The sequence below is a fragment of the Pelodiscus sinensis genome, chromosome 28 (genome assembly GCF_052426305.1).
Source record: "Pelodiscus sinensis isolate ZL-2025 chromosome 28, ASM5242630v1, whole genome shotgun sequence".
Taxonomy (NCBI): Eukaryota; Metazoa; Chordata; order Testudines; family Trionychidae; genus Pelodiscus; species Pelodiscus sinensis.
Window position 1 is genome coordinate 13,743,413 of NC_143079.1, and position 20,785 is coordinate 13,764,197.

General features: G+C 62.4%; 1 protein-coding gene across 3 annotated transcripts in view; it reads left to right on the plus strand.

The window, feature by feature from the left end:
- Window positions 1–20,785, plus strand: part of GPAT2 (glycerol-3-phosphate acyltransferase 2, mitochondrial) — a 110,981-nt gene that overhangs the window by 81,292 nt on the left and 8,904 nt on the right. For 2 of the 3 annotated variants that reach the window (XM_089773755.1, XM_089773754.1), the window contains exons 6-13: window positions 1,669–1,800; window positions 9,600–9,699; window positions 10,793–10,929; window positions 11,395–11,494; window positions 12,792–13,001; window positions 13,766–13,876; window positions 14,647–14,732; window positions 15,126–15,244. In XM_089773755.1, the coding sequence (XP_089629881.1) occupies window positions 1,669–1,800; window positions 9,600–9,699; window positions 10,793–10,929; window positions 11,395–11,494; window positions 12,792–13,001; window positions 13,766–13,876; window positions 14,647–14,732; window positions 15,126–15,244 (995 nt within the window). Of the gene's footprint in view, window positions 1–1,668; window positions 1,801–5,410; window positions 5,604–9,599; window positions 9,700–10,792; window positions 10,930–11,394; window positions 11,495–12,791; window positions 13,002–13,765; window positions 13,877–14,646; window positions 14,733–15,125; window positions 15,245–20,785 lie in introns of those variants that run through there. The other variant, XM_089773756.1, reaches the window with a different exon arrangement.

A 20,785-nucleotide genomic window follows, 5' to 3' on the forward strand; every position in this document is an offset into this window, starting at 1 on the left:
GGTGTAACAGTGCATCTGGGCTGCTTGACGCCTGCTCGGTTTCTGGCCCAGTGTCTGTGCCGTGTTTCCTGAGCCCCTGATGACAGGCCCTGGTGCAGGGGCCAGGGGAGACAGCGCTATTGCTAAGGAATGTTTTCACAAAGGGCCCTGCTGTCCCACTCGCCTCTGCATTTATTTAGCACCTCTCTGGCATTTTCCCCCACGCTCACCCTGGTAAATTACCGGCTGGCGTTTGCCTGTGGCGTTAGGCTGAGAGGTTAGATCACTCAAGCGAGGTGCGGAAGTGGAGCTGGTGGGAGCCGGGACTTTGGGAAAGGCTCCGTCTGATTATTGTTTTCGGCCCCGAGCTCAGAGCCGGAGGCCCGCCGTGACGAGTGTACTCAGCATCATCTGGAATAGGATCAGTCAGTAGAGTCCTGCGCGGAGACAAACCTGCATCCGTATCAGCGAAAAAGAGCCGCGGGAACCTGCCTTGATGTCCGTGGATGTGGACACCTGAGAGAGCAGCATATTTGCAGGGCCCCATGGGTCAGGGATGATGTCACTCGCTGAAATCCGGGCCCCGACGTGCTAGGTGCTGTACAAACTCAGCGGAAAGTTGACAGTCTAAGTGTAAGACAAGAGACAACGGGATGGAGACGGACGGGGAGTACGAGGAAACAGAGACGTCCGGGTCAGCATGGCGGGGCTGTGGCATGATCGTTGTCACGTTTTGCTGCACCAAGCCCCTTTTTTAAGGATTGTGCTGCTCGCAGGGTCTGGTGCTAAGCCGTGCGGCCGTAATAGCACACAGGGAACCGCCTCCCCACCCCCCAGTAGCTGCATCCCTCCCACCCCAGGTGCCGGACGGGGAGCCCTGGATGGAAATGGCGGTGAGGAAGGAAAATGATTGCGAGTGTTTCCTAGCGGCAGCCTGCTCGGGCACCTGTCAGGTGCAAGCCAGCTGTGGGCAGCACCCTTGGCTTGTCCTTGGCCTTCTTCCTGCCCCAGCCTGCTCCAATCGAGCCCCCACCAGCTGGCAGTGGGACCAAGCCTTCGGCTCAGGCCTTTGCGGATGAGACAGGAAGGAAATGTGAGACGGGAGGAAGGAGCCAGGCTGACCCCGGAGCCCTGGCGTGGTCTGGGTCCCCGTCCGGTCTGCAGTACGCCCCCGAAGGGCCGGACGATCCCGTGGGCTTCACCTGCCTTTCGGCCGGCCATGGAGTGCAGCCGGGCGTCGGGGGAAGCCCAGAGCCGCAGGGGTCGGACGGGCCGGTGGGGCGCTCAGTGGGAGTGACGCGCCGGGGGGCTGGAGAGGCAGAACGTAGCTGGCGGCAGCTGGGAACGGAGAGCATGACGGGAGCTGGATAGGAAAGGCCGATTCCCGGGGCAATACATCGCCCCCCCCACCCCCCAGTCTGGGCCCTTTGCTTTGCCCCCAGGAAACGTGGCAACTTGCCTGCTCGCTGTGTTCCCTCGGGCTGCCCGCTCCCGCCCTGCTCAGGCTGCAGGAGAGGCCCCGTCTGGACAGCATCGAGCGCCTGTCACCGGCTTGGCGGCCGCCCTCCATGAGCCAGAGTCAGGTGTTGCGGTGTGGCCGAGAGCTGCTGGACTGCACGACGTGCTCTGGGCTGCGGGCTCCTTCCTGGGGCCTTGCTCACGGGCCCTCTGCTCTCCCTTTCTCCCCAGGGTGCAGGACGTCCTGTCTCGGCGGGCGCGAGGGGACGGCTCCGTCCGCAGCTGGTCCCCGGCACAGTGGAGGAGGGAAGTGCTGAGCATCCTGGGCCAGATCCAGTCTCCTCTCTCCCATTTCCTGCTGAGGTATGTCCCCCTCTGCGGCTGCAGGGGTCTGTGGGTGGGGCTGCAGCAGCAGGGCTGGGACTAGAGCCCAGAGCCCCTTGGCCGCAGGTTCGAATCCAGCCTGGGCTGCTGCGGGTTGTGCAGAGCTGTGAGGCGGCTTGTGAGCACTGGGGCTTGTGACAGGTTGGATCACGGCGGCTCCCAGGGGCAACGCAGATGCTGGAAGGGCTCAGCGATAAGAGCTTGACAGCGTCTAGGAATCCAAGGGTCAAAAGGGGCCAAGCCCCGATCAACCTGTCGTGCTCCGTGTCAACGTCTTATGCAGAGAGAGCTCATCAGGTTCATTCTTAATCAATGAAAGAGAGAGACGCACAGCTGTGGATCCCCCCCAAGAACTATTATTTACACTGGGCTTGATAATAAACAGAATGTTTTAGTAATACTAGAGGATTTACCCGGCATTGCTCCGATCCTGTGGGAGGGGTGTGTGCGCGGGGGGGGGGGGGGTGTAAGGGTCAGGCCAGGTTGTGAGGGGGGCAGGAGTCAGGGCAGTGGGTTGGGAGGTGGGGGGGACTCAGGACAGGGATTTGGGAAGTTGGGGCGGCTTGGGGTGCGGGGTGGGGAGTGCCAGAGACAGGGCAGGAGGCTGTGTGGGGGGGGTGGGTGTATGTGGGGGGGGGGGGGTTGCCACCAAGCTGCCTGGGGGGTGACTCCCCGGGGCTGGCTAGGACAGCGGGTACAGTGGCTGCAAAGCCCCAGCCACTCTGTTCCTGGTGCAGCGCCCCCCTGTGGTCAGTCGACAGCAAAATTCAACAGTCAGATTCCAGGTACATCCCAGTGTGCTGGCGCAGCCGGACCCTCCCCTTGCTTTAAGATATGCAGCTTCCTCATCCGACCCAATTTGGTCCTTGCTCTTTAGGAGGAGTTCTTGGACGGACGGACAGACAGACGCACAGACTCTCTCGATACACGGTAGATAAAAAGTAGGATTTAAGCCATTGCAAGTGAAAACAGGGAGATCAAAGAAAGTTCGTAAGCCAAAATGCACAAAACCAGCTAAGCCTAATGCACTGGGAGGCTGTGACACGTCTATTTCTTACCCCTCTGCTTGCTCTGGAGAAATTCCTCCAAGTCAGCGCGGATCTTTTCTCTGGCCTGGGTCCAACAGCTCCTCGTGTATTCTCCTGGGGTCGGGAGGCAGTTTTCTAAAGCCAGCTGAAGATGACTTGATGGCATCCCATTCCTTAAATAGAATTTCTGCAGGGCGGGAATATTTTGTTTAACCCGCCCCCTCCCCATGGAAAAATACCAGATTCAAGATGGATCCCAGCACTAGGTGGCTTGGTCACATGTCTTTGTAGGATCAACCACAGTTTGGGCTCACAGGAAAAACCAAACCATTTACAGCTCATTGTCTTGAGCGCCGGGCCATTAAGCCCCTGACGTACCACTAGCAGGTCTCACTGTAAATTCTAGGTCAGGGAGCAGGTTTGCACTTCAGATTTCTAGCTTCACATTCAAGAAGGATATGTGCACACGAATAGATTACACTACTTCAGGGGATCGGGCTCTTGAATGAGAAGTTGCTTGACCTATTTTGCATAAAGCCTATTTGCATGATGCATATTCATGTTCAAAACCATATTTCCCTGCAAAAGGAGGTGACGTGTCACTGGTCTGGTCTCACTTGGAGCTAAAACATTCCCTGCAGGGGCCGAAGGCTCTGACAGACCCGACCCCCCAGGCTGAATTCCCCTGTCAGCTGTGGCACAGTGCAGGGTCTGATGGAAGCTTGCCGGTGCCACGTGGATAACAGGAGGGTGTCTGTTTCCAGGCCTGGGAGGCAGCATGGCCTAGTAGATAGGGCGCAGGACTGACAGTGGCTTTGAGTTCTAATCTCAGCTCTGTCATGTGCTTGCTGTGCGTAACCTTGGGTCCGCAAGACTCTCGTGCCTCAGTTTACCCTTGTTTGGGACAGATAGAAGAGGGAGTGCGTGAGACAGCCCTCGCGGGGCGAAGCGCCGCTCAGATCTAGGGCTGCGAAGTGACAAGTCTGGCACCCTTCTGCAGCACGAAAGGAACACGGCCTGCGGAAAGCCAGGCGAGGCTGCGAGGCTCCGGCGGCTTGCCTGCAGAGACGCGGCGGGGGCGTGGGCGGGGGGGTGATGGCAAATAAGGTCCCTTCCAGGAGCCTCTCGCTGTGCGTTTGCAGGGTGGGGGATGGTTTCCCTTGGTTTCTGGTGGTGTTTGCCGGGGGCCCGGGCTGGCCGAGTGGAATCTCGCTGGTGCAGCGGGTTTGGGGCTGGGTGGTGGCTCAGGGATTTAAAACGCCGCCCCTCTGTGCATGAGCCTCTCGCGGGGGGGCCGGGCCGGCGAAGGATGCTTGAGGGGTGCGGGGGGAGCTAGTAAGGGAGAGGCGCCCAGGGCTGGGCTGGCAGGACGCTGTGGGGGGGGGATCACTCTTGGCCACTTCTCGGCTGGAGAGGTTTGTCCCCCGTGCCGGACGGGGAGGCAGCCGGGCAGGTAACCCACGGGGGCCGGTCAGGGCAGGCTAATCTCCCCCTTCCAGCGTGACCTCGGATGCATGGCGCGCGGGGCGTCAGGCTGGTGGGCTCAGGGTCCTGCCGTCCCAGCACCTACGGCGTATTGGGAGCGGGTCTGCGGCCACCTTCGCTGCGGCATGGGGCTGAGGGGAACCAGCAGAGCTGGCAAGCCAGGAGGGGCGACCAGGTGGGGACGGAGGGGGACGGGTGGAGCTGGCGGGGGAGGGGAACCAGGAGGGGGGGGACCAGGTGGAGACGGAGGGGGACGGGTGGAGCTGGCGGGGGAGGGGAACCAGGAGGGGGGGGACCAGGTGGAGACGGAGGGGGACGGGTGGAGCTGGCGGGGGAGGGGAACCAGGAGGGGGGGGACCAGGTGGAGACTGAGGGGGACGGGTGGAGCTGGCGGGGGAGGGGAACCAGGAGGGGGGGGACCAGGTGGGGACGGAGGGGGACGGGTGGAGCTGGCGGGGGAGGGGAACCAGGAGGGGCGACCAGGTGGGGACGGAGGGGGACGGGTGGAGCTGGCGGGGGAGGGGAGCCAGGAGGGGCGACCAGGTGGGGACGGAGGGGGACGGGTGGAGCTGGCGGGGGAGGGGAACCAGGAGGGGTGACCGGGTGGGGACGGAGGGGGACGGGTGGAGCTGGCAGGGGAGGGGAGCCAGGAGGGGCGACCGGGTGGGGACGGAGGGGGACGGGTGGAGCTGGCGGGGGAGGGGAGCCAGGAGGGGTGACCGGGTGGAGACGGAGGGGGACGGGTGGAGCTGGCGGGGGAGGGGAGCCAGGAGGGGTGACCGGGTGGGGACGGAGGGGGACGGGTGGAGCTGGCGGGGGAGGGGAGCCAGGAGGGGTGACCGGGTGGAGACGGAGGGGGACGGGTGGAGCTGGCGGGGGAGGGGAGCCAAGAGGGGCGACCGGGTGGGGACGGAGGGGGACGGGTGGAGCTGGCGGGGGAGGGGAACCAGGAGGGGCGACCGGGTGGGGACGGAGGGGGATGGGTGGAGCTGGCGGGGGAGGGGAGCCAGGAGGGGCGACCGGGTGGGGACGGAGGGGGACGGGTGGAGCTGGCGGGGCAGGAGGGGCTGTGGCGTAGAACCGAGAGGCATTAGCAGGATTGCAGGCGGCTGTGGGTCTGCTGGAGGGCCTTGAGCTGAGCTGTGGGGGGACGCGGGTCGGCCCCTCCATGCGCTCTCCTGGTCCGGAGCCAGCTATGGCATCCCCTCTGCACGGGCGCGACGCGCTACCGCGGGGAGTGAGCGGCACAGACTGCGCCGCAGAGAACAGGTGAAGGTTTTGTTTTGTTTTTTGATTGTTGAGAAATTGGCAGATAAAGTTTCCATTGAGGCCTAATTGCTTCTCTGATTGAGCTGTAATAAAAGAACCTTTCCGAACAGTCTGAGTATGTGAAGTGGGGAAATTGCCCTAGGGAGAAAAGCATTCAGAGACTTCTGGTAAACATCACGCAGGAGCTCGGGGGTGTGGATGGGGGAGATGGCTCCTGGCTTTGCACACTGGGGTTATTGTATTTTTATTGCTTTTTTTTTTTCCTAATCACGCAGGGGCGTTAATTTTTCTGTTGCAAACAGAGCTCCTGTTTATTCATTTACTTGGTGGGAGTTTAACGGCGTGGGTTGAGCATTGAAATGTGGTTATGGTGCCTGGTTCACATGGGGCTTTGCACCTGCTGGTCTCAAAGCGCTTCACGAAGGTGGGTCAGTGCCCCTCGTCCTGCTGTGCAGATGGGGAAACTGAGGCACGGAGGGGTGGGACCTGACTTGTCCCCCGCTCACTCAACAGGCCGGGGGCTGAGTGAGGACTTGGGCCCAGGTGGTGGGAGACCCAGTTTAGAGCTCTAACCACTAGGCCACACCACATTTGAATTCCAGCTTTGAATGAAATCTCGCGCTCGGTGTGGATTTTTCGCACCCCACGCTCACACAGTTGAGCCGACTTAATTTCCTCACGTAGGTCGGGCCTGAGACTCACCAGGTCTGCATTTGAGTCTCTGCTCTGTCACTGAGTGGCTTGGGCAAGTCATTTTTCCTCTCCTGCCTCCATCCCCCTCTGGAAAATGGAGAGAGGGAGACAGTGAGTGCTGTAAACTGCAGATAAATCTCCCCCTTCCCCGGGAACAAGCCCCACAAGAATAAGAAAAGCCGGGGGGGGGGGGAAGGGGGCTGTCTTTTTGGCTTCTCAGCCTCCAGGTTGTGCTGGGGCCCTGTTTTCATCCTTTTCTCCTCTACTCCGAGGGCTGGAAACACTCGCCCAGTCCGTCAAAGCAGCGGCCGCTCCCGTGACTCCGGAAGCCGGGGCTTTCCGAGTCTGCAGGGAGGCGGAAGAGCTTACGAAGCTCCAGGACCTCGTTGGCCCAAGCGCCAATGGGGATAAAGTGACCTGAGGAAATGTCGGCGGGAAGTGGGCAGAAGGCTCCGGAGCTGGGAACTGAGAGGAGCGGCGAGGGGGGGGGTGGCTGGGTGGGACAGAGTCGCCCCCTGTGACGTAGTGGGGGTACCTGGCTGGTTTCTATGCTGCTGGCTCTGGGGTAACCCCCACTGGCTGCTGTGGGTACCACGACCCAGCAAAACAGGATGAGTCACTATGCAAACCAGTATGGCCAGCCACCCCCCATGGAGAGGAACAAAGGAAGGTGGATGCTGCCCTGGCTGGGGGGCAGGGCTGGAAGAGAGTTAGTTGGTTGCTGGCTGGAAGCATGGAGGAGACAGCCTAGGGAAAGGGGCTGGAGTTTAGGGGCCCAGTCTCCCCCATCTCAAGGGGGCCTGAGGCATCCTAGCCCAGCTCTGTGACCAGATTACATCTGTGCTGTGCTGTATCCTGGAGAGGCAATAAACTTCCTCCATTCCACCGGCTGGTGCAGTCTGTTTGGGCCATTTCGGGGTGCAGGAGACGGGGGACCCCCAATGCGCCGTCACACCCCCCCTGCCGTGTACCATGTGGAATGGCCGTGCTGGCGCCGGCAGGCGTGAGGTTTGCTAAAACGCGCAGCCTTGTGTAGAATGAGTCTGGCAGTTCTCAGCCCAGTCCCCGGGGGCAAACGGCAGGGAGGGGGGAGTGAATTCCCGGCTCGGTGGGGGATGCAGCAGCCTGCTGTGAGGGAAGACGGGGAGTTGAAATCCCGACAGTGGCCGCTGCCCCCCTGTGTGAGCCCTGGCATCGTGCCAAAGCCCCCGTGGCCCCACAGGCGCCTCGCGCCAGCTCCCTGCTTGGCGCAGCCTCCCCCCCCCCCCCCCGCTCTGGTCAGCTGTGAGGGGCGTGTGCTCTGCAGGCCACGAGCCCGGAGGGGAGGGGCTTTGTGCATTGCCCCTGCCCAGTCTCGCAGCTCCCATTGGCTGGACACTGGCCAATAGGAACTGTCTGGGTGCGGCTTGTGGCACAGGCAGCACATGACGTGTGGTGCACAGAGCACACGGCCTCCACAGCCAGTCGCGTTGAGCAGTGTGGGGGGAGGGCAGGCAGGGAGCCTGCTGGGCTGCTGGCCGGGAGCTGCCTAGGTAAGCGCCTCCTGGCCAGAGCCTGCACTTGGAACCCCCACCCCCTCCTTGCCCCCAACCCTCTGCTCCCTCTCTGCACCCTGCCCCAGTTACAAACCCCTCCTAGATCGTGCACCCCCTCCTGACACCTCTTCCAGGTCAGAATCCTCTCCTGCACCCATGTCTACTCCTGGACCCTGACCCCAATCCCCTGCCCCAGATCACAACCCCCTCCTTCACCCTAACTCCCTTCCAGACCCACACCCCCTCCTGTGCCCCAATACCCGAGCTCACTCCTTTGGGATGCTCCCAACCCAGACCCCGAGTCCCTGCCATTAATATCATAGAAAAGTGCGGCCCTTGATCACACATCAAATTCTTGGAGTTGCCCCTCACCAAAAATGATTGCCCACCCCGGCTCAGAGACTGGACACTCTCCATGCGGCACACTCTGCCATGGGAAACGTACACGGTCGTGAGGGCTCAGGTCGCATTGTCCCCCGCGAAGAGGTCGAGGAGGGAGAGGCGGCGTTAATTGCATGCGGCTGAGTGGTGTTGGGGGGAGGTCGCAGTGGTTCAGCAACAAACGAAGTGATTGGGCAACAAAATGGCAAGTGAAATGTAGTGTTGATAAATGTAAAGTAACGCACATTGGAAAAAACAATCCCAACTCACATACAACATGCTGGGGACTGATTTAGCTACAACTACTCAAGAGAGATCTTGGGGTCATTGTGGACAGTTCTCTGAAAACATCCCCTCTGTGTGCAGCGGCCGTCAGAAAAGCAAACAGAATGTCAGGAGCCATTACAAAAGGGATTGAGAATAAGACAGAAAATATCTTATTGCTTCTCTAGAAAACCATGGGACGCCCACGTCTTGAATCCTGCGTACAGATGTAGGTGCCTCATCTCACAAAAGATGGATTGGCATTGGAAAAGGTTCAGAAAAGGGCAACAAACATGTTGAGGGGTTTGGAATGGGTCCCATATGAAGAGAGATTAAAAAGACTTGGAGTTTTCAGCTTAGAGAAGAGGAAACTAAGGGGGGATATGAGAGAGGTCTATAAAATCGTGACTGGTGTGGAAAAAGGGAATAAGGAAAGGTTATTCACTTATTCCCGCAATGTAAGAACTAGGGGTCACCAAATGAAATGAACAGGTGGCAGGTTTAAAACAAAAGGAGGTTTTTCTTCACTCAGCGCACAGCCAACTTGTGGAACTCCTTGCCAGAGGATGTGCTGAAGACTAGGACTTTAATAGGATTCAAAAAAGAGCTAGATGGAGGTTAGGTCCATCAATGACTATGAGCCAGGATGGATAGGAATGGTGTCTCTAGTCTCTGTTTCTCTGGAGGTGGGTGATGGCAGGGCTCACGTGAGGATTACCTGTTGTTTTCCCTCCCTTTGGGGCACCTGGCATTGGCCCCTGTCGGCAGACAGGACACTGGGCTGGACGGGCCTTTGGTTTGACCCAGGCTGGCTGTTCTTATGGTTGCGGCCGCAGGATGCTGGGGGGGGGGAGTATTGGACCCTAGACAGGCCGATGGGCGTGCCAGCCCGGTGTGGCACCCTGAGCTTGGAAGAAGCTTGGAAGGTCTCTACCCCTGAGTGGGGACATGGCGAGAGCGGAGGAGGAAAGAGGGGGACCCAGCCCTCCAGGGCACCCATTCTTCCCAGGTTACCGTGGCCAGGTTACTGCGGCTCCCCCAGCCCGGGTGCGGTGCAGCTTGTTTCACACTCGGCTTGCTCTGGTTTTCCCATTCACCTCCGGGGTTTCTTTCCCTCCCCCAGGCTCTGCAGCTGGGCTCTGCTCAGGCTCCTGAATCGCATGTTCCTCAACCTGCTGCTCCACGGAGGGCAGCTGCAGATGGTGCGCCGGGCAGCCCAGACGGTAAGGCGCCGTGGGGGGTGACGTGGGGGGTGAGACGGCTCTGCCAAGAGTCCCATTCCTCGTGTTACCTGCCTGAGGCACTTGGTCACCCATAATGCCTTTATGTTCCTGGAGCGTGGGGGACAGGGCAGGGCTGATATCCTTGGTACAGGTGGGAAACTGAGGCACGGAGTGGCTAAAAGACATGCCCAGGGTTGCAACAGAGAGACACTAGCAGAGGAGGGACTGGAATGTGGTTTGTGGCCAGCACCCTTCATCCAGAGGGGCCCATGGCGCTGGGGGGAGGCAGTCCAGGCAGGAGCTTGGCGGTGCCCCTCGGCGGGCTGGGAGGGCGGCTACCTTGGGAAGCGGCCGATCGGGTTCTTTGGGGTCTCAGGCTCCCTCGTGCTGATCCACCCAGCAGCTGTGCAGGCTGCTGTCTAGGGCGTGGGGCTTGTCCCGTGGTGACGGCCTCGTGTTGTATTTAAGGGGCTGAACGGGCGCTCAGAGAGGGTGGCAGAGTCCCCCCCTTGCCTGCCAAGGGCTGTGAGTCGCCTGACGCCCCCAGGTCTGCGTGGGGCACGGTGCCAAGCGTACACCGGGGTGTGCAGTGTGTTGCCTGGGGGGGTCCCCTTGTGTGCAGGGCTCACCTGGCATCCCTGGGGCTGTGGGCACGTCCGCACTGTCGTGGATGAGGGCTCTGATGCCGGCTGCAGCCCTGATCCCCCTCCTGTCCGCACCCGCCAGCCCGCTCCCGGCAGCTGGAGGCGTTGGCCGACCGACAGGGTCTCCCCTAGCTCTTTGCTAAAGCCTCTCCTCTGTGGATCTGAGTGAGCCAGTCGTCCCAATGGGGAAACTGAGGCACGGCCCAGGGAAGTGACGTGCCAAAGGTCACCCAACAAGCTAGAGGCAGAGCTGGGACAGGAACCCACGTCGGCACAGTCCCGGTTACTCGGCCCCAGGAGCAGCCACAGCCGGCCGGGGGCTCAGAGAACCTGGGAACGCTATTCACGTTCGTGCGCTGGCGGCCAGGAGGCGGGCGCCCCAGCGAGCGCGGCAGCCCGGACTCGTGCAGGCGGCAGCGCGACGCACACGCCTCGTCCTTCTCCCACAGCCCGACGTCCCGCTGGTTTTCCTCTCGACTCACAAGTCCCCGCTGGATCGGCTGCTGCTCCCCTTCCTCCTGTTCTCCCAGGGCCTGGGGGTGCCCCGCGTGGCCTTGGAATACCAGGCCTGCACCGCGAGCCTCAGGTAAGGCTGCGAGCGGGGCTTTCGCCTGTGTCGCCCCGGTCAGCGGGTGACGCCGTTCTCTCTCCTCCTCACCTGCTGTCACTTCGTTCTTCGGCCTGTCAGCCCCTCGCCGGCTGTAGCCTTCGAACCAGCCATCCCTGTCAGCTGAGCGCCTGGGCAGCCGCTCGGGAGGTTCAGGTGCCGCCTAGCTGATGAGCAGCACACCCAAAGCTAGGCGTGTGTTCCCTGGGTGGTGCACATCCGCACACACCTCCGCGCACGGCACAAATTTATTCTTCACATGGATGGAAAATCCTCCCGTGGCTGGAAAAGATTCGCGGGAACGTTGTGTCGAACCCTTCTCCCTCTGGGAATGGGGGGCAAGGGGCTGGGAGGGGGAGAGCTGGCTGTCCTGCCTCCTGAGGCCCAGGCAGGGTTGGGGAGGCAATGGTTTGTCGGAAGCATCCGTGTCTGGTTTGCCTCCAGGGCCCTGCTGAGCCGGCTGGGAGGGGTTTTCCTACCTCCCGGAGTGGAGCACGCGCCGGACAGCGAGGGGGGTGCGCTCTCCAGGGCCGTCCTCGCCTCGGTAAGTGCGGGGGTGCGTGTGTGTGTGTGTTGGAGGTTTGTGTAGCTAGCTGTGAGCCGAGGGGCGGTGTTGAGACCCTGCTGTGGTCCTGCATGGGGGGCATGTAGTGCAAGCCTTAGCCAGTTACTTAGGGCTCCTAAAGCACTTGGGTAAGGATTTCATTACTGACTAGGAGACTTAGACACCTGTGAGCTGGAGCTCAGTGTATGGCCGAGCCCTTGCAGAAAGGGGAGGGGGAGTTCCTTGCCGGAGGGGTGCCTGCAGCAGGGAACCGGGAGCCCTGAAATCAAAGTTGGGGTCAGAGCGCTCTGTGCCGATTGACCCTTCCCACGGATGGCGCAGGCCCGGGGGCCAGGACCCCCCCAGCTTTCATCCTCGTTCGTTTGTTAAGCACCGTCCGTGCACTTAGCTTCATTCCACCACTGACTCGCTGAGGGGCCCGGGCCGAGCTGCTGCCCTGCCTCGGTTTCCCCACCTGCTCAATGGGGAGGATGCAGCCGTCGTGAGGGCGCCCAGAACGATCCTCCAGGGCGGCTGTTTGTGGGCTCGTCCAGGAGTCCTGCTCCCGCGTGAGAAATCAGAGCGAGGCCCCGAATAGCCGGCAGCCCTGGGGGTGGGGCCCGTAGCGGGACTGGGAGACCCAAGTTCAAGCCTCTAAGCTGCATCGGGTGGGGCAGGGATTTGAACCTGCCACACTCGTACCCTGGGCTGGTGGCTTTTCCGCAAGACGCCGCCTGAAGTTCTCGCTTGGGTCCAGTGTGGGCCGGGGCTCAACTCGGGGCGGTTTATTCCCCACGAGTTATTGTATGGGGGGGGGGGCGTGCTCCAACTCCTGCTGGCCTTGGCGTGAGTCTTTCCCTCGACTCCGCCGGCTTCGTGGCACGTGGCCCATCCTTCGGGGCCACCCGTGGCCTCTTCGGTCACGTGGGCAGGGCTCAGGCCCAGACAGTTTAGGGCCCAATTCCAGCTAAGAGCTGGGGGGGGGCACATGGTGGAAAACCCCATGGGGCGGGGAGACGTTGCAGGAGGCTGGGGCGTGGGAGGGGCCCTAGGCTGTGAGGTGTCGGGCTGTGGGGTTGGCCCCAGGGAAGGGGGGGGATGGGGTGGGGCAGAGAAGGGCGATGGGGGTGATTGGCAAGGACTGAGGGCGAGCGTGTGGGGCTTTGCTGGGAGCAGACGGTTCTAGGGAGCAGCCCCCCCACCTGGCCGGGGGCCAGAGGACGTTCCCCGCCCCCGAGAGCTTGGGGGGCTCGGCTGCACCCCGTCCCCACCCCCGGGGTTCCTCTCCCACGCACAGTACGTCGAGGAGCTGCTGAGGAGCCGGCAGCACCTGCTCATCTTCCTGGAGGAGCCCTTCTCCGGCGTGGCCCGGCTCTCCGCCCCCGGCGGGCAGTGGCTGGCGCTGGTGCTGGGCGCCGTCCGTGCTGGAGCCGTCCCCGACGTGAGGCTGGTGCCCGTGGGCATCGCCTATGACGTGGCCCCTGCGGCGCCCCGCGGGGGGCTCGCGGTAAGCACCGGCGGCAGATTGGGAGCTCCTTGGGTTGTGTTCCCCGCTCTGGGGGGGAAGCGGGCAGTAATGGTTAGAGCAGGAGAGCGCGGGGCCTGGGAGCCAGGACTCTGTTCCTAGGCAAGGAAGAGGAGTGAGGCCTAGTGGTTAGCGCTAGGCCTCCTGAGTCGTGTTCCCGGCATTGGCAGACACGGCCGGCTGAGGTCACCCCCCCTTCGCTCGGGCACGTGCTCTGTACCTTGCAGGGGAGCCTCCCGAGAAACCCACCTCCTCCCGCCCGCCTGACGGTGGCACCCCGCCTGTAGCCCTGCCAAACCCGCTGTCCTGGGCACACCCTGACCAGGGGCTCACCCGTCGGCTTCTGCCTGTAGCGTCGGACTGGCGGTTCCCCACAACCCCCCGCCGGGTCCCAGCCCTCTTCCCTCGTCTTTCCTTCCTCGCCTGCAGTACTGGCTGGGCCGGCTCCGGGGCGGGGCCCCGCGGCCTTTCCCACCCGTGCGGAGGGGGCCATGCCCCATGCCAAGGGCTCTGTAGCACCCCCCAGGCGAGCCGGGGCGCGGGCACAGCCGGGGCGTGGAGCCTGGGCACCCCACAGCGGCGCAGCTGGAGGCCCCGGGGCAGCAGAGCGGGGACAGCGGGCGTCAGGCTGCGAAGGTCGTTCGCCCTGTGGCTCTGCCATGGAGCCCGCCTGCTCCTTCTGCCCCCGACAGCCGCAGCCAGCAACGCTCGACCCGTTAACGGACCCTGCTCCTCTGCTCCCCTAGGGCCCAGCTCAGCCTTCCGGCCTCTGGTCCTGTCTCCTGGCCGCTCGCCGAGCCCTGGGCCGGAGCTTTGGCTGTGTCCGGGTGGACTTGGCTCAGCCCTTCTCTTTGCAGGTACTGGGCAGCCTCCGGGTTCTTGGCCTGCGGCTTCTGACTGCCCAGGCCGGGGTAAGGTGGGGGTGGGGGATTGCGCTTCCTGGCTGGATCTTGGGGAATCTTGGGAGATTATCGGGTGTCAGGATCCTGGGGGGCGGGGGCGTGGTTCAGTGCAGGGGGAGCGAGCTGCAGGGGAGAGGCTCACGCTAGCCCGGACGTCTCCACTGCAGTTCAGCGGCGCCCGAGCCCTGTGGCTCCGGGGGTGTTTGAGGCCTGCTGGCTTGAGCCGAGCGCATGTGTCTGCCTGCCTGGGCTGGCCGGCTGCCAGCTGCCGTGCCGACGTGGCTTGGGGTGGCTGGCCGGCTGTACCTTGGGGAATCGGCTTGTTTTGTGTTGGCTTCAATGTGGGGGATCCAGGGAGCTTGAAGCCCGGCGCTGGGCAGCTGCCGGCCTGGGCAGTTCGTTGCCTCTCTGGCACGGCTTGGAATTAGCCGCATAGGGGCCGTCTGCGTTACAGTTAAAACCTGCGCCTGGCCCGTGCCGGCCGACTGCCGCGCGGGGTCGGGCTGAGGCTGCTCCGCAGTGTGGACGTCTCCTAGACCCCCCGCCCCCACCCAGGGAGCTGGCTGGCCACGCAGGGCTCAGGTTAGCGAGCGCAGACTGGGGGCTTCCTTTGCCCCACTGCTCCTGATCGTCCTCAAAGGCCTGGGAGCCTTTGGCATTAGCCTGGCTGCCCGGGGACGGACCAGGCCGCCAGCCGTTGACCGGGTCGTGTTCCGTGATCCCAGGAGTTCGCCGCAAACAACCTCTTCAGGCAGAGCGGCTCGCGGAAGTCCCTGGAGGAGCTGCTGCTGCCCGTCGTGCTCGGCAAAAGGTAGCCAGGACCCAGCTCCCGTGGGGGGCGGGGGGTGAGGAGAGCTGGGGCTGTTGGTCAGAGAAGGCCGCAGGGAGGGGGCTGCAGAAGACCCTCCGGGGGTCCTGGGCGTGCCATGAATCCGAGCTGGGTTTGCAGCCCGGGGAGCGAGCTCTGCCCCGCTAGCCACGCTCCGCTGGGACCCTGGGCGCTGCGCAAGGCCTGGGTGCCGGCGCTTCGGTGGGGCGTGTCCCTCGTCCTCGCGCTGGCGTGACGGACCCTGGAAGAATCGGGCTGCCTCGGCTTCCACCGGCCCTGGGCTCTCTGCCCGGCGTTCGCGTCCCACCCACCTAGGCCGGCGCCCGTTGGCATCGCCAGCTGCTCACGCTCAGCCGTGTCCTCCCCTTTCCGCAGCCCCGACCTGCTGGACTGGGAGAAGGTCGAGGAGCGGCCCCCGGGCCTGGGCGCAGCCGCGGAGCTGCCAGCAGACGAGCTCGCGCTGGTAGGCAGGCTCAGCCTGCACGCCCTGAGCGGTAGGTGCTAGCTCCAGCCTGGGGCGGGGCTGTGGGGAGCCCCCCTTCGCCCTCTTGCTGCCTTCCCCCCCGAGCCGTTGAGCTAAATGCCCGAGCGGGGCCTGCCTGCACTGGGAGCCGATGGCGGCTGAGAGCCTCACCCGGCACAGAATCAGAGAATACTAGGACTGGCGGGACCTCGAGAGTCATCGAGTCCAGTCCCCTGCCCTCATGGCAGGACCAAGTACTGTCTAGACCATCCCTGATGGACATTTCTCTACCCTGCTCTTCAATATCTCCAGAGATGGGGATTCCACAACCTCCCTAGGCAATTTATTCCAGTGTTTGACCACCCTGACAGTTAGGAACTTTTTCCTAATGTCCAACCTAAACCTCCCTTGCTGCACTTTAAGCCCATTGCTTCTTGTTCTGTCCTCAGAGGCCAAGATGAACAAGTTTTCTCCCTCCTCCTTATGACACCCTTTTAGATACCTGAAAACAGCTCCCATGTCCCCCCTCAGTCTTCTCTTTTCTAAACTAAACAAACCCAATTCCTTCAGCCTTCCCTCATAGCTCATGTTTTCTAGACCTTTCATCATTCTCATTGCTCTTCTCTGGACCCTTTCCAATTTCTCCTCATCTTTCTTGAAATGCGGTGCCCAGAACTGGACACAATACTCCAACTGAGGCCTAACCAGCGCAGAGTAGAGCGGAAGAATGACTTCTCGTGTCTTGCTCACAACACACCTGTTAATGCAGCCCAGAATCACGTTCACTTTTTCTGCAACAGCATCACACTGCTGACTCATATTCAGCTTGTGGTCCACTATAACCCCTAGATCCCTTTCTGCCGTACTCCATCCTAGACAGTCGCTTCCCATTCTGTATGTGTGAAACTGATTGTTCCTTCCTAAGTGGAGCACTTTGCATTTGTCCTTATTAAACTTCATCCTGTTTCCCTCAGACCATTTCTCCACTTTGTCCAGATCATTTTGAATTCTGACCCTATCCTCCAGAGCAGTCGCAACCCCTCCCAGCTTGGTATCATCTACAAACTTAATAAGCGTCCTCTCTATGCCAATATCTAAATCGTTGATGAAGATATTGAACAGAGCCGGTCCCAAAACAGACCCCTGCGGAACCCCACTTGTTCTACCTTTCCAGCAGGATTGTGAAGCACTAATAACGACTCTCTGAGTACGGTTATCCCGCCAGTTATGCACCCACCTTATAGTAGCCCCATCTAACTTGTATTTGCCTAGTTTATTGATAAGAATATCATGCAAGACCGTATCAAATGCCTTACTAAAGTCTAGGAATATCTCATCCACCGCTTCTCCCTGATCCACAAGGCTCGTTATCCTATCACAGAAAGCTGTCAGATTGGTTTGACATGATTTGTTCTTTACACGCCAAGCGCAGCTGCCTCCTGGGTTCACCTGGCCCACGCAGCCACAGTTCTGCCGCGCGAGTTCCCCGGGCTGGCATCGCGGGGCGCGGCGGGGCCCCGATCCCTGGCAGGGTCAGTAACGGGGAAGCCCTGTGGGGGCACTAGAACACTGAGAATGGTGGATCCTTGCTGGCCTTGCACCCAGAGGATTTCAGAGCCAGCTGGTCCCTACTGATCTGCATCCCCCGCGTCCTGCCTATCCTCGGACATGGGCTCCGGCGCTGCTTTCTGCACCTCGGCTCCGGGCCAGGAGCGTCTCTGAAAGCAGAGGAGGAGCCGCGTGGGAGCTCTGGGGAGAACCGGCCGCCCTGGAGCTGCCCTGGTCCAGGACTCAGCCAACGGGCCGGGGTGTGGCGGACTCGGAGTCTCTTGTTACCAGAGCCCTGTGCTGGGAGAGCGGAAGCGGAGGGACCTTCTCGGAGCGCTCCCCCTGGGTGACCAGCCTGGTCACACCGAAGCAGGGGGCGGGCTCTCCCCAGACCCGTCTGTTCAGCGCCCGTCGGGGAGCCAGTGCTGCAGGGCCCAGCTGCTAAAGCGTCCGTTAGCCAGGCAGCTCCATGCACGTGGAGAGAGAGACGGGCCGAGGGTGCTGCCTGCGGATCCAGCAAACCTTGACAGACGGCCCCACGGTGGCGCAGCTGGTGGCAGGCCCAGGGCTCAGCGAACGCCAGCTGCTGCCTGCCGGCTGCCTCACGCTGCCACTTCCCGTGTGAGTCCATGAGTGTTGTGCCGGAGGGCTCTGGATCGGGCCCTTTCAGAACCCCGGGGTCTCCGTGTCCTCAGGGCTGTTCCCTGCCCGGCCGCTGGCCTGTGAGGGTGAGTCCCTGCACGTTTTGTGGGCTCGGTATCAGTCCAGCTGAGAGGCTGGGACTCCGGCCGGCTGGATCTAACTGCCTGCACCGCAGATCTCTTGGCTGGCTCGGCGCCCTGGCGCTGCACCCGCCTAGGAACTCCCCAGGCCTAGTCCCTGCTCGCAGCGGGGCGGCTCTCAGAGATCGAAAGCGCTGCTTCTAGCCAGCTGTCTCTAGGCACCGTCGAGGGGGCGGGCTTGGGCAGCGCACGTGAATTGAAGCCGGCTTTTCCTGCCCGGAGCCCGTGAGAAGGGAAGGGTCACCACCCCGCTGCCGCGCTTACAGGGGTTTTCACACCGGAGGAGTTACTGGCTAGTCTGAGACTTGCATTTCTAGAGGGCGGCAGAGCCAGAATTTGAACCCACCTCTCCTGGCTCCCGCTCCAGAGCCCTCCCCGCAAACCAGCCTCCTGAGCGTCCCGAAGTTCAGCCAGGGAGGCCGCGGCTGAAAAGTCCCTGCGAAGGAGGCTGGGGAAGACAATGGGCTTGTTAAGTTGCCATCACAGTCTCCTGGTTACATAAAGGCGTCGCGTCGCGTGTGGCCCTTGCTTCAGTTTGCCGCTCTCTCCCGTGTGGCTGTGACTTTCCAGTTACCCGTTGGGGGAGCACAGTGCTCCCCACGCGCGAATGCACCGGCGGCGGGGCCGCGCGCGGAGAACGGCTGTCTGCCCCCACGCGGGAGCCCAGACACGGCCCCGTGCGCAACAGAGCCACGCTGCTATCCATGTCTTGCGCGGTGCGGAGAGCTGCCCGCTGCAGGGCCTGGTGCTGACGGCTTAGCTCGGGCCCCCTGGCAAACTGCCTGTGGAGTCCTGTGATCTTTTCCCCTCCCTTTCTCCAAACAGCTGTTCTCTTGCTGAATCCACTCCCTAGCCAGGAGCAGCACCCTCACCCGCCAGAGCTGACCAGCGTGGGACGGGTACGGGCACAATTTGCCAGTGGGTCTCACTGGCACGAGATGCCCCGAGGCCAAGAGCATCCTCACCATCCGCATGCCCACGGTTCCATAAGCTCCCATGTTTCAGAGATGTCATTATTCCCCTTTATTCTGCTCTGGTGAGGCCACATCTGGAGTGTTGTGTCCAGTTCTGGGCCCCCCACTACAAAAAGGATGGGGACGCATTGGAGAGGGTCCAGCGGAGGGCAACCAAAATGATTAGGGGCCTGGAGCATATGACTTACGAGGAGAGGCTGAGGGAGTTGGGTCTGTTTAGGTTGCAGAAGCGAAGAGTGAGGGGGGATTTGAGAGCAGCCTGCAACTTCCTGAAGGGAGGTTCCAAAGAGGATGGAGAGAGGCTGTTCTCAGTGGTGACAGATGCAGAACAAGGAGCAATGGGCTCAAGTTGTGGTGGGAGAGGTCCAGGTTGGATACTAGGAAAAACTATTTCCCTAGGAGGGGGGTGAAGCGCTGGGCTGGGTTCCCTAGGGAAGTAGTGGAGTCTCCATCCCTAGAGGTGTTTAAGTCCCGGCTTGACACAGCCCTGGCCGGGTTGATCGAGTTGGGATTGGTCCTGCCTAGAGCAGGGGGCTGGACTTGACCTTCTGAGGTCTCTTCCAGCTCTGTGGTTCTATGATTCAGGGCGCAAACCAGCCACTTGCGCGTGGAGCTCAGGAAGCAACTTCCCGTCTGGGTGGGTTGTTCTGTGGGTGTCCAGTAGGGGGCGCTCGCGCTCGTGGGCGTGGCTTTTCTCAGCGTGGCCGGCGCCCTGCACTGATTCCCTCTGGCCGTTCCTAGGCTAGTCGCTGCTGCTCCTGCGAGGATTTTCCCCACTGGGGTTGGGCGGCTTTGCGCGAGGAGACAGCCCTTTCGTTTGCGATTCCCCCCTGCCGCCCCGCCCACCCGCAGCGCGGAGCCCCCTGCCTGCTGCAGCAGAGCAACGCGGAGGAAGACCGTCCCGGTGCTCCTGCACTGGAGGCTGAAAACGGGGAGGAAGGCGGGGCGGGAGGGAAGCGCTTTTTCAGGCCTTTCTTTATACAGCTCAAAAGCCCAGGAGCAATCCCCCGCTCCCTCCCTTGCAGGGGGCCTGTGATGAGCCCCAGGCTTCAGGCTTCGTTAGCAGCAGAGTCGCTTGTCGCCCGAGGGTGCTCGGGCCAATCTGGGCCTCTCCCATCATGCCTTGCGCGGGCGCAGCTGCCCCAGGGGTGACCAGATGGCCTGGCGAATGGGCAGGCCATACAAGGCCTGGAGTCGGAGCCTTGGGCCCACGCGCTGAGCCCGTTGGAGTCCGTCTTCGCAGGGACGGCTCCTCCAGCCACGCGCGGCCTCCACCGGCCCCAGCCACCTGCGCCCCTCACGCTTGTCCCAGGCGCGTATGCGGGGCTGGGCGGGACACGGCTGCTGGTGCTGCGCCGGGTGGGTTGGCGCCGTTGGGCTTTGGACGGCTCTGAGCCGCGTGCTGGTCGGCCACGAGGTGGTGTCGGGGGGTCCCTGCCCTCTGCCGCATCTTGGTTAAGTCCGGCGCGATGGCCGGAGTCTGGTCCATGCCCTCGGGCAGTCAGAGACAGGGAGCACGGAATTACCGGCTGCCCTGAGCTCCAGGTCTGGTGCCATCTCTCTCTGCGTTAATCGCTTCCCCCCTTCTGAGCCAGGCCTTGGGGTCTGACAGGGGGACCCTGCACTGACTGTGGCTCCCTGCCCCACTGCAGAATCCGGGCGTGGCCTGGGACAAGTTGCCTCCAGGCCTCCCCTTGGCTGCGCGGCGCTTGGTCCCCGTCCGCGCAGGGGGTCACAGGATAGATACTCTCCTGGCTGCAAGGCATCCCGCTCTCCTGGTGCTGGGGGCAGGGTGGCCCCTGGAGCCGGCTGGAAGGAGGCAGCCCTTAGGAGGCCGCCGATGGTTTTCCTTCCCCAGCGCAGTGATGATGGGCCTGCTCGGATGGGGCCGTGGAAAGGGCCGAGCGTCTGAACGCCTCCCGGGCCGGCTGGGCCAGGCGTGGGGTCCCGCCCTGCGGAAAGCGACCAGCGGCAGGCGGAACCGGCAGCCTGGCTCCGCCTCGCTTTGGCGAAAGAGCCCGGGGGCCGTGCTCCGCCCAGCGCTGCTCGCGGCGCCAGTGGCCGGCGGCTGGGAATGGCGCAGTGATGGGGCTGGAGATCCAGCGTGGCCTGTTCCGATGTGACCCATGATTCATGCTGGTCCCGTTCTCGGACTGGGCCTGCTGCGGGGGGCGTGTTGCTCCATCTCATGAGACCATCAGGACGGCCACACTGGGTCAGACCATCCTGCCCAGTGTCCTGTCTGCTGACAGTGGCCAATGCCAGGAG